This window comes from Brassica napus, chromosome A9 (genome assembly GCF_020379485.1).
Source record: "Brassica napus cultivar Da-Ae chromosome A9, Da-Ae, whole genome shotgun sequence".
Classification (NCBI taxonomy): Eukaryota; Viridiplantae; Streptophyta; class Magnoliopsida; order Brassicales; family Brassicaceae; genus Brassica; species Brassica napus.
The window spans coordinates 43,177,127-43,192,229 of record NC_063442.1 but is presented as its reverse complement, the minus strand read 5'-3'; the positions used below and the strand labels follow the sequence as shown (position 1 = coordinate 43,192,229).

Sequence of the window (15,103 nt, the reverse complement as noted above, 5' to 3'; positions counted from 1 at the left end):
AATAATTCGATAAATTGTTTTCAAAACTAGCAAAATCGGTGAAGTATTATTCAAACGAAATAGATGAGTTTTTTTAATCTTGTGGGTCAAATTTTGATTGATAATATTTGTACTTGTGAACTTGATATATGCACAAACAATGAGACCCAATGCATAACTCAAATTACAAAACAAAACTTTGTTTTTTCTTTATGTTCTTTTAATGCATATAAATATTTTTGAATTAGAAAAATTGTATATGATAAAAACTGCACGAATTGAAAATGGAAGATAATCTCTATTTGTATTTTTAATGATAAATATTTAATTTAAATAAAATATATTATTATGGAAATTTTGTAAACATAAAATAGTTGGGTTAATTGTTAAATTTTAATAAGTTGAAGGTACTATTAACAATTATTAACTAAATAAAAAAAGAATATTCCTTTTTGGAGTAATAAATGGAGTAATACATTGGAGTAAAACTCAGCTCTATTTTGGAGTTACACCATTTTGGAGTAAAATTTGGAGTAATACATTGGAGATGCTCTTAACCGCCATATTTTTAAGCTTTGAAGCATAAAGAAAACAAAAAAAAGCTGAGAAATGCTAGTAAAGCTTTTGGTAGCCAATATCTTCACAAGAATGGATGGAAACACGTTCAACTTAAGCAAAACAAAAATAAATAAGAAGAAAACAATGAAGGTGTTCGTGGCAAATTTACAAATTCCTTGCAAAGACCCCCCAAAAAAAAACACAAAAAAGAAAAGCAAATTGTTGGGTAGTTCGATTTGTGGAAATGAGAAAAAGAGTTTTGAGGATCAAAGACCGAGCAGGAACTTGAAAACATCGCTCAAAGATATGATACCTTCAACACGTTTGCTCCCTGCTTCCACTATCACCAGTCTCCTTACACCTGTTACACAACCAAACCGAGTAAATATACTTCTCATATGATGATGATGAGAGCGAGCAACAAAGCCTGAAGAGGGTGTATGCAAGGGAGAAGATGGTGGTACCTGGATTCGCCAACCGCTCTATCACTTTCCCAAGAGAGTCTGAGCGCAAGCACATCTGACATCTCTGCCCGTTGAACATTCCATAAGGCGGACTTGCATCTTGCCCCAACTGCAGCGCCTGAAACCCCGCACCGTTTTGTAAACCACATTAATGTACTTTTTTAATAAGCAGCTTAAGAGAAATGGGATGAGTCTTCGCTTTCTGCTGAGAGGTTTACCTGGTGAACCGTCATGTCATCAAGATGAATCTGTGCGTATGCCTTATCTTTAGCCAGAGCAGTTATGTCACTGGCCAATGAAGGATATGAGATCAGAATACATGGATTCAAAAATATGGAATGCTGAGTAATTATCCTGTCAACTGATGGATAGAGTTTTACCTCCGGGAGTATATGTCAATAAGCGAGTCATTGTCATCCACTACTGGAATTGCACTAACCTCAGCTGTAAAAACAAGATGCACACAAAATATTAGAGACATAAATGAAGCACGACTCATTCAATGCCATCATGTGAAATTCTCTAAATTTTAATTAGGCTTCCACTTCCCTAGATCCATCCATCAAGAAATGTCGAGGTTAGTCTCTAGCTGCCGATGAACTTTAAACAATAGTATATTGATAAAACAGAAGCAAAAAACGGATTACCTTGAACTAATAAGGAGAGCGCAGAACCCAAAGAGGCGTGTGGTCTCAGTGTAGCGAGAGGTTTGCTACTTGATTCTCCGATTCTGGGGACCCAAGTACCCAGTGGAATTGAACAAACGGGCTGCTGAAGGATTGGCAAAGAGCTAGACGAATGTCTAAAGTATCTGCATATACCTGGAATATTATGCGTAAATTAGAAGTAAATTGTCTTAATAAGAAGCATAAACTTTCGGAAAATTGTTTATCCAACAGGCAAAACTGTGATTAAAATTTGGGAGAGGCGATTCCAACTATATAGCTCTAATTTCTGTCCTATAGATCCCATATTTACACAGAATATATACAGAAATGAAGTAGCGGGAAGATTTCGGAAATGGCAGAATCATATGCACGTCATGAAATGAAAAGTGTCCTATGATGTTATTCATAAATGAAGGACCTTACATTTTAATATGCCTGATAGCGAAGCTAGATGCAGTAGCTGCGGATATGACTCATCCTGCAAAGAAGAGTAAATAACTGGAACGGCGGCCACCTTGTTTTGCAAAATTTTCATGGCAACGTCTTTCAGGTTATCATAGGGCCCAACCTGATTGTAATATATGAAAACATTAATATCAAGAGAGAATATTTTAAACTCTTTTCCATGTAACCTGCAATAGAAGTTTCTAGGATAAAGCTATGTTTAGTGAACGTACGAAGAAGCGATTAGAAGTAAACATGTAGACAGGCATATGGAACAGTCATGTTATTAATTTAATTCTGAACCTATATTGTTACATCAACTTTAGGCGAGTCTAGATAGCTAAAACACTTGAGTAAAAAAGTTTCTAGATAGAGATAATCAACTGGACCATTCTCAAAGTAAAAAAAAAAAAGATACTCAAGAGAGATCTTTTTAGAGGAAGATACATGAAATGATAGCGGTAGAAAGCAACTGTGAAAGTCTCACCTGAACAAGTGGCCTAGGATATGGTCTCCCAGTTCCATCATATTGTCTGCTAATATGAGCCTTCCCCTCTTTCCACGCTGCTATTGTGTGCGTCTCAAGCTCTTCTTCTGTCAAGTTTGATCCATGCGTTCCAAGCTGCAATTTCAGAGTTGCTATTACCACGCAAGAATGGAAAAAAAATTATATTGAGAAAGCTAGTAAGTATCTAAATAAATTCATAGGTAATATACTTCAAAACTACGGACATCTAATACACTTCTTCAAATTAAATCCCAAGCAAATAATTCATATGAATAATGTGAACACAAACTAGTATAATTAACCACACACTAGTATTATTATTAGACAATAAAGCATATAAATATCCCCTTTTATTGACATTTAGCCAACTTCCTCTTGGATATTCTAAAATGATAAATCCAATCACTCTTAAGGAATGCTTTAGCAATTAATTACAGAAACCAACCTCTCTCAGTATTAGAATGAAGTCCAGTGGACCAAGAACTCCAACAAATTGGCCTTTACCAAAGTCCCAAAGAGGAGCCAAAGGGATTCCCTGAAAGCATCCAGAATTAGCCAAAACATGGAAGCAGACAATCTAGAAATAAATTTAGACAAATCTAATTCTTTTAAGCTCCACTTCCTTCCCGTTTTGGGTCTGGATGCAACAACATAGAATGTCATACATGACTGTAAGGGACAGAGAGAGAGGAACATCCCAAAAAGAAGAGAAGCTGATACAATGGTAAATATAGTAAACCTGCTCATAGAGTATGTGGAATGCTTGCTTTACTGGTAAATTTACATCCAATGCAATAACCTTTAAAAGTTTACAATCACCTTATTAGACAATTTTCGGCTAAGATATTATAGAGGATATGAAGACAAAAATCATCAAACAAGAAGATGTTGAAACCAGACCTTGCCCGACTCTGGGAGCAGCTCATATGCAGTACGGGTTGACAATAAAACAGATATACGGTGACGAGACATCTCCAAATCAACCGCTGACATCCTAGGGATAGAATCCTGGGATGGATCAGCCTATAATATAATCACCATGTAAACAGTCAGAAATTTAATACGAGTCTTCAGAGACAATACTGTGGAAGGCTACTGCTATATACAACTAGTCATCAAATAAAATGCTATTATCATTAACTATTTTTTTCCACTCCACATCTTTCCCTTTTAGGATAAAATGTGTATCTCTTTTAAGGATTCCAGATTTGCAATGAATAACAAAATGAAGCGTCGGATAAATATAGAAACAGCATTCGAAACACAAAAGCAATAAGCTACTAATAAGTAAGCAAACAAATCAAAACACTGCACTTTTTGTAAGGAAGGATTATAATCCGTACCATTTGATGAGAGAAATCATCCACATCCATGCTCGATGGGCTAAAACCAGTGGGAACCATATCTGGTAGAGTGATAAGTATCGTATTCATCACTCCGCCGTTTCCGTTTACAAATGGTTGGTGCTCATCGTGCCTCCATTCCCCATCAACATAAAACTTATACTGCATCAAAATAAAACAGCTGAATGTAACACCAGAGGCTTCTTAAGCATCTCAAGTCTTAATATCGACCTCATGTTAAGCTAAAATAACCACTAGTTTAAGTCGGATATGCAGCTAAGAATGTTCCATGGCTGCACAACGTTCACGATGCTACCATGACTTACAGACTGTTCAATGATTATGACTATGACATATATGATTCTCATGGATATTGCATTGATTAGCATCTATATACTAAATGCACCAGTATCATGTATGTCACAGAGTCTAAAAGAAGACAAATGCTCCAGCAGAGATTTAACCAAAATATTAACCTGATGATAACCAGGAGTCAAGTTGCAAATGACTTGAAAAACACTAGGGCATCCCTCAAGTGGTGACATTGGCACATGTTCAGTCCACCTGGTGAAAGAGCCGCTAAGGAAGACCCTTCTACCTCCATAAGGCCACACGAAGCGGGTGGGAGTAACAAGCTGCGCCGAGGCAGCGCTGTTTCCACGGTTGTTAGCCAATGTAGAACCAAACATCCCCTCCGACAAGTCTTTATATAGTTTACACTCCACAGCAACTAACTAACTTCTCAATCGATTCTGAATAAAATTGATTCTTCAGTTGAAAGCTTCCGACTTTAAGGGCTTACACATAACACTGAGTCCCAATCCGATGAAGCTAATCGAAAACCCTAAAAATCCCAAATCACGATCTACAACGGATAGAGGGAGAAATTACTGAGCACCTCAAGCCCCCCTGACTCAACCAGGAGCGATCAAGTGGTGAGATGATACGCCACTGGAAAACTTCAGCTCCGGTGTTAAATTCGGGAGGAGTTGGATGATGATGATCGAGAATCGAAATGAGAATGAAGGGAGGTGGAGAATTAGGGATTTGGGAGAGAAGCCGATGGCATTGATTGTTTGGATCTGATTGGGTCTCTTGTTTTCTTTCAGGGTGAAGAATCTGTGTGTGTGTGTGTGGGAGGGCGACGAAGCGCAGCGTAATGTTTTATTGTTTTCGTTTTTAATCCATGGAGATATATGTTTTTTCCTTCTTTTTTATATTTATTTATTTACTATTATCATATTACTATAATTTCCCCCAATAACATTATTACATCGTTTATATAAGTTTAATTGTCAATAATAGGACCTTTTGAACTTTATGTCTTAAAAATAGTATTACAAAAAGAAAGTCACAAAAATGACATTCATTAAAAGGTAAAATATCATTAATACCCTTGGATTAAAATTAAATAAACAAACAAAAATAAATAAAATAAAATAAAATTAAATTAAAAAAATAAAAAAAAAAAGAAATTTTTTTTATAGTTTCAGATTATATGTTTTCAGATTCGAAATTTTTATAAATTTTTTTTTGAAATTGTTTTTTCGAATTTTTTTTTTATTTTTTTTTCAAATTTTCTTTTTATAATTTAAAAATTCTTTTTAAAACTGTTTTTATAATTTTTATTTTTATTTTAGTATTTATTTTTTATAAAACTTTAAACCCTAATTCCAAAACCCCACTCCTTAACTCTAAACCCTAAGGTTTGGATTAATTAACCCAATGGGTATAAGTGTATATTTACCTCTTTAATGAAACCTATTTTTGTGACTTTGAGCCTTGAGTGCTACTTTGGGAACAAAAACTTGGTTTGGTACTATTCTAGTCTTTTTCTCTTTATATAATTACTACCAATAAAAGTATTTTCTTTCTTTTCTGAACAAAAAAAATATGCAAATAGTTCCTACTCTTTTTGAGTAAAATAACATCCAGTAATTATATTTATTCAAGTCAAGTATATTTCATATCCTATATTTATAAAACTTTTTCCAACTATCACATTTATAAGGAGTAGCTAATTTTGAATTGAATCCTATTTGTGTTTATTTTATTTTTTGTGCATAACTAGACAATCAGAAGGGTTTTTTTTTTCTTTCTATTTTTGAACCAAGCATATTAAGTGGCATAACGTTTTCTCATTCATGAGATAGCACATATGTTTTCAAGGATAAATAAAAATAAAAAATAAAAATGATGACATGTTTTCTAATTCTTATAATTTACATCAGACTTTTTTATTTATTTCTTGTATATTAAGCTTATGTTTTGCTTTTAGTTGTTTTTTTTTTCTTCATCTATCAGTTCATTAAGTATTTAACTTAACCGTTGTCTTGGTTGGGTTAACATATATAGGTGTACAATGTATTTGAGGATTGCAAAATTTGAGGGAGAAGAGTCCATGTTCAGTACATAAAAGTGCGACGATCGTCCATCACTCACAGTACATGGACCATGCAGTCTGGCATCAGGTTGTGCATATGAGAAACAAGTCATGATTAAACTACTTTGATGCATAATTTAACTATCCAAACGAGAGGGTTAGGTCAAAGGCCGCTCAAGGTTAAAATAAAATAAAGAAGGACGATGATATATAAAATATATAGGCAAGACTTGGTCTGCACATCGTTTTTTTTTTTTTGGTCTGAACACCTTTAAAGGTCAAGAATAATTAAACCAATCAGTGATAATATATGTATGAATTTTGACAAAGCAGTACTTATGTTAGATATTAGTTTTCTTATGATAAGAACATCCGTATATAGAGAGACATGGCCGATGAGAAACAATCTGAAGAGGCTGTGTAATAACATCATCATACAATAGCCAGATATTAAGCACGTCCACACGCTTTCAATAACTTTGGACACTTTTAACTGAAAACAATGAACACTCAAAGCTATAAAGTATAAACCCTTAATTAGGCCAATATGGAGTATAAAAAAAAAACTTATATATGTGTGTGTGAGTATACGACGACTAGTATTATCTCACCTTATGTGTTCATACTTTGTCTCAAAGACTTCGTGTTGAAAGACCGACCAGTGCTCGTTCTCTCTCGCTCTCTCCAAAAAAGACGAGAATCACTCTATTGCAGATGAATCTCAGAGACAGATGCTAGTGAATGTAAGTCCTTTTTCACATCCTAATGCAGAGTTTGGTCACTGATCTTTACCATATTGGCAGGTCTCAAAGTCATTTGCTGAAGGGAACATCACTCTGGAGAAATACGTAACCACGGTGAAAGGTCTTGTGAGAAGCCGTGGCGATTGGTAAAGCAAAAGAAGATCTCACGGTTCTTACATCAGGACCGAAGAAGGCCAACGGTCCCGGGCTTAGGGGGAGCTGCTGCTTACACTTCACTCACATCTGCTGAGATAGTGAATCAGTTAAAGGGAAGAAGTTCGCGTTTAAGCAAAGTGCGTTGTAATGATATCTTCTGGGAAGCTGTGTAGCCGCGTTTGCTAGCCAGAGGGTGGCGTTCAGAGCAGCGAAAGGACCACCGAGGCTATAACATTGTCTTCATCGTCCCTGGCGTGGAACGGTTTTCGAGAGGGGAGCTTGTTAAAGGCGATCAGTACTTTGATTCGGTTAGTGACATTCTAACAAAAGTTGCTTCGGAGCCTGAGCTTCTTGAGTTTGAAGTAGGAGGAGAGGTAAGAGAAGTTGCCACCAATGAAGCAGAAACTAACTATCACTCAGTTAGTGGTGCTCCATCTCTGAAGCGCAGGCGTCTCAGTGCTTGCATAATGAGGGACAAAAGCCTTTCAAGAGAAGAACATATTCACCTGGTGATGACACAGAGAGGAAGGTATGTCCTGAATCAGACCACTTAAGTGTATGCAGTGTCCTAAACCAAAATAGCTCTCCAGAGGAGAGAAGAAGATGGTAGCAAAGAAACAGGACGTAAGCCATTGGTTCAAGTTGAGGATTCAGAGCCTAGCTTTCTTCTTAATGGAGAAAATACTGAGAGTAAGGCTTCGGATAGAAGACAGGATTCAAAGCCGGTGGTGTTAACTGAACATCCTAAACTCCCACCTATTGTTTGGAAGCTTTCATTTCAACGTAGCAGAGGAGCTTCAGAGACTTAAAGTCTAAAGTTTGTGAGAGGATTGGCCTTGCTATAGAATAAATGTGTACAGAAGAAGTAAGAGTCTTAGACTAAAGTTTTTTTTGTTATTAGTTAAACATAACATATCTAAGGCTGTTTTATTTTCTTACAATTTTTATCATCTTTTTTTCATAACTTTCTTCAAATCTCTTATCTTCTCATCTCATTGAATATTAGATTGCTCAATATTAGATTTTTATTATTTCCTTCTGTATCAAGTAATGTTCCTATGATTCGGTTTGCTGGGGGAGTTGATTGAAATGTTTCTTTTATATGGTCTATATCCACAGAATTGAAAGTGGAATGGTGATGATCATGCATATAATTTACAAAGCATACAAACCCTGAATTGTTGTATTGGTAGTTTAAGCTAATGTCACAACAATGTTAATATTACTGTACAAATCTTGATTAATTAAGTGCAGCTAGTTTGCTGTGGCCGCTTGATTGCCTTATCCAAGTTATTGGAGACTGCTTTGGTTAAGTTAGAGTCATCAAAACCAAGCTCTGTAGTGATAACAATGGAACCAAGTTTCAAGAAAAAACTTAATTCTTTTTGGTTCATGTTCTACAAGGCTCAGATAGTATACATCCCAAATATGGATACAAACAAAAAAAAATTACAAAGAATGTGAATGCATAGATTTAAATATTAAACAAGTATGATATTCTAAAATAAAAAAATTCACAAATTGATAGAGCACAAAGAACAGGCATGTATCATACATCTTTACCATATTGGAATCTGAATTAACTCAGTAATGAAGAGTTGTATTTGGTTCCATGGCACCATTTTCGTAGTCAAATTTAATGATAGTGACATCGCATTGTGCACATCAGCACATGATGTAAGATGAAAGCTCATAGCCTCATAGTACTATTCAACGTTGGAGACTGACATAGTACTATTCAACGTTGGAGACTGACAAGACTTGAAGATAACAACAAGGTCAACTGGTTTAGACTTAACTCTTATAAATCAATATATGTGACTTGATTTGTTCTAATCATAGAAAAGTTTAACGATCAATCAGAAAATCTTTTATCCTTTTCTCTGGTGTATGTCAACTATGATCTAGTGTAAACGTTTCTAAGAAACTAAAGATATGAAATAAATGGTATATATCAACTTGGTGTAACGTGTATGTTCGGTTTGATTACAAATGTACGTGAAGGAGAATAAAGTTGCAGAGAATGTGGATGGGTGGTGCGTCAGGGCCACGCGAGTTGCGGAGACGAGGCTATCGTTGAAACTTAAAAGGATGATTCCATCAAGAAAATGAGAACCAATGAGAATTAAGCACTAAACATCTTCTGAGTTATTCCACGCGCATTCGACTTGAATACTAAAGAAAATACGAAGAAAGATGCTCGATATTATCCTCCTTTTCAAAAGATTCCTTATCTGTATTTTTCAACATTTTTCCATGTATCTTCACCTGAGTAGAAAAGGTAAAGGTTTTTAGCAAATTGACCAGTAATTGCAAACTATAACACTTTTTTTTTTGCTTAAGAACTAAGTATAATACATTTTCAAGCAGCTCCAAAACTTCTAAAAGACTATAAAACGTTTTTCTTTCTTTAAAAACCATGATACAGTTTGTTACATTAAAGCTTAATGCATGTTTGTTGAATTCAGTATCTAAATCCGATATAACCTGAATTCAACAAACATGCATTGAGCTTTAATTTATCAAACATGCGTTGTTAAAGAATAATGGTATCTTCGGTTTATTATTGTTTTTCACCACTCCAAATTCAAAACGTATACAAGATTTACCATCATCATTTACCATCCCATGGTTTACGTTATATTCTAGAATCTAGACAAAAAAAAATCTCTTTATTAAACTAATAAACAGCAAGAACATTAATTAAGGAAACCTTAGAATAAGGAAAAAAAAGAACTAATTATAGGATAAAAAAAGTAATAAACGCGTCATCTATTTCCAAAAACAATAATCTAACCTTGTGCGTGTCCGTCCCGTGTGTAGTAAACCGACAGGAACATAAACTACATATATACATCTTTGCCCTCTCCAGTTTTTCCATTTCCTCATAAAAATCTTCTCTTTGCTAAAAATCAATCAAATCTCAAAAGTTTTTTTCTCTTTCATCTCGATCCGACCAAACAGCATGGAGTGTAGACCTTTAGATCTGACGATCATATCCGCGGAGGATCTCAAAGACATCCAACTGATCGGCAAGCAAGACTTATACGCCGTCGTTTCGATCAACGGCGACGCGAGGACCAAGCAGAAGACGAAGGTTGACAAAGACTGCGGGACCAAACCGAAATGGAAACATCAGATGAAGCTCACGGTCGACGACGCGGCGGCGCGTGAGAATCGCCTCACGCTAGTCATCGAGATCGTGGCTGATCGTCCCATCGCCGGGGATAAGCCCGTGGGAGAGGTTAGCGTTCCGGTGAAGGAGCTTTTGGATCAGAACAAGGACGGCGGCGAGGAGGAGAAGACGGTGACGTACGCGGTGAGGCTGCCTAACGGTAAGGCGAAAGGGTCTCTCAAATTCTCGTTTAAGTTTGGTGAGAAGTATACTTACGGATCTGCGAGTGTTCCTCACGCGCCGGGTCCATCGACTCTGGATCATAGGACTATGGATCAGCAGGCGGTTACTGCTTACCCGCCCGGTCAAGGTGCACCGTCTGCATACCCGCCGGGTCCTTCCGGATATCCACCACCAGGACATGATGATAAACACGGTGGTGCTTACGGTTACCCGCAGGCAGGTGGATATCCGCCACCTGGCGGACCCGGTGGGTATCCTCCAGCTGGGCCAGGTGGGTATCCGCCACCAGGTGCATACCCGCAAGGTGGATATCCGCCTCCACAGCAAGGTGGATACCCGGGTTATCCACCACAAGGTCCTGGTTATGGATATCCTGGTTATCCACCACAGGGTCCGTACGGTTACCCGCAACAGCAAGCAGCTTATGGTAAACCGCAGAAACCGAAGAAGCATGGAGGAGCGGGTATGGGTCTAGGACTTGGGCTTGGAGCTGGGTTGTTGGGTGGGTTGCTTGTTGGTGAAGCGATTGATGACATGGCTGATATGGGTGACATGGGTGGCGACTTTGACTTCTGATTTCTCGTTTGTTCTATGTATGTGTTTTTAACTTTTGCAATCTCTTAGGTAACTGCTGCACTGGTTTGATCATGTAAGAGATCAAGTTCTGTCTTGTCTTTATTTGTTTAGTTTGCCTTTGTCCTAATGAAAGACATGATGAAGTTGTTTTTGTGTGTAATAATAATAATTTGCATCACGTTAGGACCAAACTAATGAACTAAAATAAAACATTTTCAAATCCAATAAGCCTAAAATAATAAAAACACCCATAAACCACCTGTGACCTGACTATAACTCATCATCACCAACTTCTTCATCCTCCTCGCTCTCTCCACTGGTTTTCTCGTAAACCGACTTGATAACCGGGTTACAAACCGATTCCACCTCCTTTAACTTCTCTTCGTAATCATCCTTCTCCGCATTAACATTCTCCTCTAACCACTCCAACGCTTCCTTCAAAACCACTTCCATCTTCGCTTTATCCTCATAGCTTATCTTCTCCGCAAGCTTCTCCAATGAACTCTTCATGTTGTAAACATACGTTTCTAACTTGTTCTTCGCATCGATCTTCTCCTTCACAATCCTATCTTCCTCAGCAAACTCCTCCGCTTCTCTAATCATTTCATCGATCTCTTCTTGTGTCAGACGACCTTTATCGTTTGTTATTGTAATAGACTGTGACGTCTTTGCAACTTTGTCTTCGGCTTTCACCTGTAGAATCCCATTTGCGTCCACTTCAAAAGTCACCTCAATCTGTGCTACTCCCCTGAAAAATTAATTGGTTTCTTGCGTCTCAAGTAACCGGAAACCTAACCAAAACATAAACGTTAATATAAGCCAAGATTGAATCAGATTTTACCTTGGAGCAGGAAGAATCCCTGTGAGATCAAACTTTCCGAGCTCACGGTTGTCTTTGGTCATGCTTCTCTCGCCTTCATAGACCTTGATGCTCACAGTTGTTTGCTGATCCTGATAAGTAGTGAACACCTGAGACTTCTTTGTCGGTATAGCCGTGTTCCTCGGAATAACCTTCGTCATCACGCCTCCCACCGTCTCGATACCGAGACTCAACGGTGCAACATCAAGCAGCAGAATATCTGTTTTCAATTAAAATTTAGGGTTTGAATATACACCAAGTGAATCTTCAATCACTACACTATTTGTGAGTAACTTACTTTGAGTTTCTTCACCACCTTCACCACTTAATACACCACCTTGAACCGCGGCTCCATAAGCCACAGCCTCATCAGGGTTAGTCCCTTTGTTAGGTTCCTTGCCGTCGAAGAAATCTTTTAGCATTTCTTGAACTTTAGGGATTCTAGTGCTTCCTCCAACAAGAACAATCTCATCTATCTCGGATTTTTTCAATCCTGCATCCTTAAGAGCCTTCTTCACTGGCTCCATCGTCTTCTTGAACAAATCCATGTTAAGTTCCTCGAATCTTGCCTTCGTTAAAGGCTCAGAGAAGTCAGCTCCATCGAAGAGAGACTCAATCTCAACTCGGACTTGGTGTTGATTGCTCAAAGCTCGTTTAGCACGCTCGCATTCACGTCTTAGCTTACCAAGAGCTTTGTGATCTTTGCTTATGTCTTTGTTGTACTTCTTCTTGATCAGTTTGATGAAATAGTCCATCACTCTGTGGTCAAAGTCTTCTCCGCCGAGGTGAGTGTCTCCACTTGTTGATAAGACTTCAAAGACGCCATTGTCTATGGTAAGGATACTAACATCGAATGTTCCACCACCGAGATCATACACTAGGATGTTTGTCTCCCCACCTTTTTTGTCTAGACCATAAGCTATGGCTGCACCTGTGGGTTCGTTTATTATACGTACCACGTTAAGTCCAGCGATTGCACCTGCGTCCTTTGTCGCTTGTCTCTGCGCATCATTGAAATACGCTGCAAAAGAACAACCAAGCCACGTTCTTATTATGACACAATCTAATACTACATGCTTGGAGAACGTGTGGGGACACAATATGTTCCTACATACCTGGAACGGTAATGACAGCATCTTTGATCTTCTTTCCCAAGAAAGCTTCAGCTGTTTCCTTCATCTTGCTTAGTATCATAGCACTTATTTCCTCTGGGCTAAACACTTTCACCTCGCCTTTAACCTTCACTTGAATGTAAGGTTTTCCATCTTTATTCACAACTTTGTATGGCAAGAATTTGATATCCCTTTGTACATCAGGATCATCAAATCTGTAAGAGAACATATACAAAAACATGAATAAGAAAAGTTCAATATCATACACTAAACATGTTGTGAAACAAATTAATGTGAATTAAGCATAAAGCAAGCAAGAATACTTAGAGAAAAACACGACTGAAAGCAAATACATATTTTAGAGTTTGTATATTGTTTGTGTGAATGATACTTTATAACTTTACAACCATATATTTATACAATCTCAAAACTCGATAATCTTTTTCCTTATAAAAACATTATTATCTATAAATCTGTATTTTTACTAATGCAGTAAGATTTAAATCAGTTTTAGAATCAACAAAACATACTTGAAAACTAATTTTTTTTTTGTTAAAAAAAATAGAAAGTGGAATTGTGGCCACTGCGTGTCGAACCCTTACTTGAAAACTAATTAAACACTTACTTTCTTCCCATCAGACGTTTTGGATCAAAGATGGTCCCTTCAGGATTCTTGGCCGCTTGATTCTTAGCAGCCTCGCCTATGAGACGTTCGGTATCGGTAAAAGGCAACCCATGATGGTGTGATTCTGTTTCCCTGATCGTTTGCTATGATTTCAACGTGGTTGTTATGGTACACCAACACATGAGTATGTAGTCCCTAGATCGATCCCTATCACTGTCCCAAGTTTCTCCTCTTCGCCTTCTATTGCCACACTTGACATAAAAACTGCTCGATTCATAAACATCAAACGCCATAAGCACATATATTCGTCAAAGATAAGCCAGTTAAAAAATAGTTGAGTATTACTACCGATCAGTCCATCCAAACACATAGATAAGTCTAAAATTTACCTAATGTCATCATAAAAACCAAGTATGCAAGAGCTTTATTCGTCATCTTCGTTGTTTAGAGCTTGCGTACGTACAGAAGAATAGTTATGCTTAGGGTTTAGAAGAATACGAAGCTCACAACGTATTTATATTGCTAATGTATTTATATGTCCGCTCCAATCATTACTTGACACGTAAGCTGAATGGACTATTTTTTGTTGGCGCGCTCTTAGCTTTCTATTCACGTAATTGATCCAATAACAAAGATACACGTTTCATTAACTCGTCAACCTATAACCCCCGCAAGTTTTACGACTTATTCAGATAGAAGTTAATAGTTATCCAGAAACTTGGACCACAATTATCATCTCGGTTTTTGTAATCAATTTTTTTATAAAAGATTGATCACTACTATTATTTCTGCCTTTAGTAGGGTGCCAAAACAAATGCATATCAAATTCAAGAGGTGAGGTGTAATTTTGGAAGAACATGATGACCATCGCTTAACCACTCCATTTATCTATTGCGCAGACACAATCATACAAATGAAAAAGAAGTTTGCCATGTTCTGTGTTTTATTAAAGGCAGAATCAAAGTACGTACGAAAACAATAGGATAATAACAAATTATGCAAACCAACCCTCATGGCGCCACCTTGGTTTTTGACTCGCTTTAAATATTTATTTTCAATAACTAAATAATCGAAAAGTGTATAATTATAGAAATAATCTTTTAATATGGATGTCAATTTCAAATACAGCAATAAATACATACATACATATATAGATCATGATTTGTAATTTTGCATGTATGTCATAGTATATGTTGGCACGATATAAACCTTTATTATTCTAAAAAGAACATATTGCTGGATCATGATAACAGTACTCTAAGTCGTCTTCGAGTACAAGACCGGTAAACATAAAATATAAACTATTGAGACAAATAATAAAATACTA

At 36.9% G+C, this 15,103-nt stretch overlaps 3 protein-coding genes across 3 annotated transcripts; 1 reads left to right on the top strand and 2 right to left on the bottom strand.

Moving 5' to 3' along the window:
- Window positions 1-579: 579 nt before the first annotated feature.
- On the bottom strand, window positions 580-5,133 carry LOC106420219 (sucrose nonfermenting 4-like protein). Its single transcript, XM_048741875.1, has 12 exons — window positions 4,441-5,133; window positions 3,965-4,126; window positions 3,522-3,644; window positions 3,361-3,420; window positions 3,067-3,156; window positions 2,601-2,735; window positions 2,093-2,237; window positions 1,649-1,822; window positions 1,382-1,445; window positions 1,220-1,289; window positions 1,002-1,119; window positions 580-898 (listed from the first exon to the last, which is right to left on the bottom strand). Exons 1-12 carry the CDS (start codon window positions 4,651-4,653, stop codon window positions 804-806), a joined length of 1,449 nt encoding a protein of 482 aa, XP_048597832.1. The 5' UTR covers window positions 4,654-5,133; the 3' UTR covers window positions 580-803.
- Window positions 5,134-10,106: 4,973 nt separating this feature from the next.
- LOC106420162 (protein SRC2 homolog) lies at window positions 10,107-11,358 on the top strand. The gene has a single exon (XM_013861003.3). The coding sequence runs from the start codon at window positions 10,212-10,214 to the stop codon at window positions 11,178-11,180; it is 969 nt and encodes a 322-aa protein (XP_013716457.2). The 5' UTR covers window positions 10,107-10,211; the 3' UTR covers window positions 11,181-11,358.
- LOC106420161 (heat shock 70 kDa protein BIP3) lies at window positions 11,322-15,076 on the bottom strand. The gene is given in 8 exon segments (XM_013861002.3): window positions 11,322-11,928; window positions 12,022-12,259; window positions 12,338-13,060; window positions 13,155-13,366; window positions 13,777-13,877; window positions 13,879-13,948; window positions 13,950-14,040; window positions 14,166-15,076. Coding segments are annotated over 8 exon segments (1,959 nt in total). The 5' UTR covers window positions 14,212-15,076; the 3' UTR covers window positions 11,322-11,450.
- Between the last annotated feature and the right edge of the window lie 27 nt (window positions 15,077-15,103).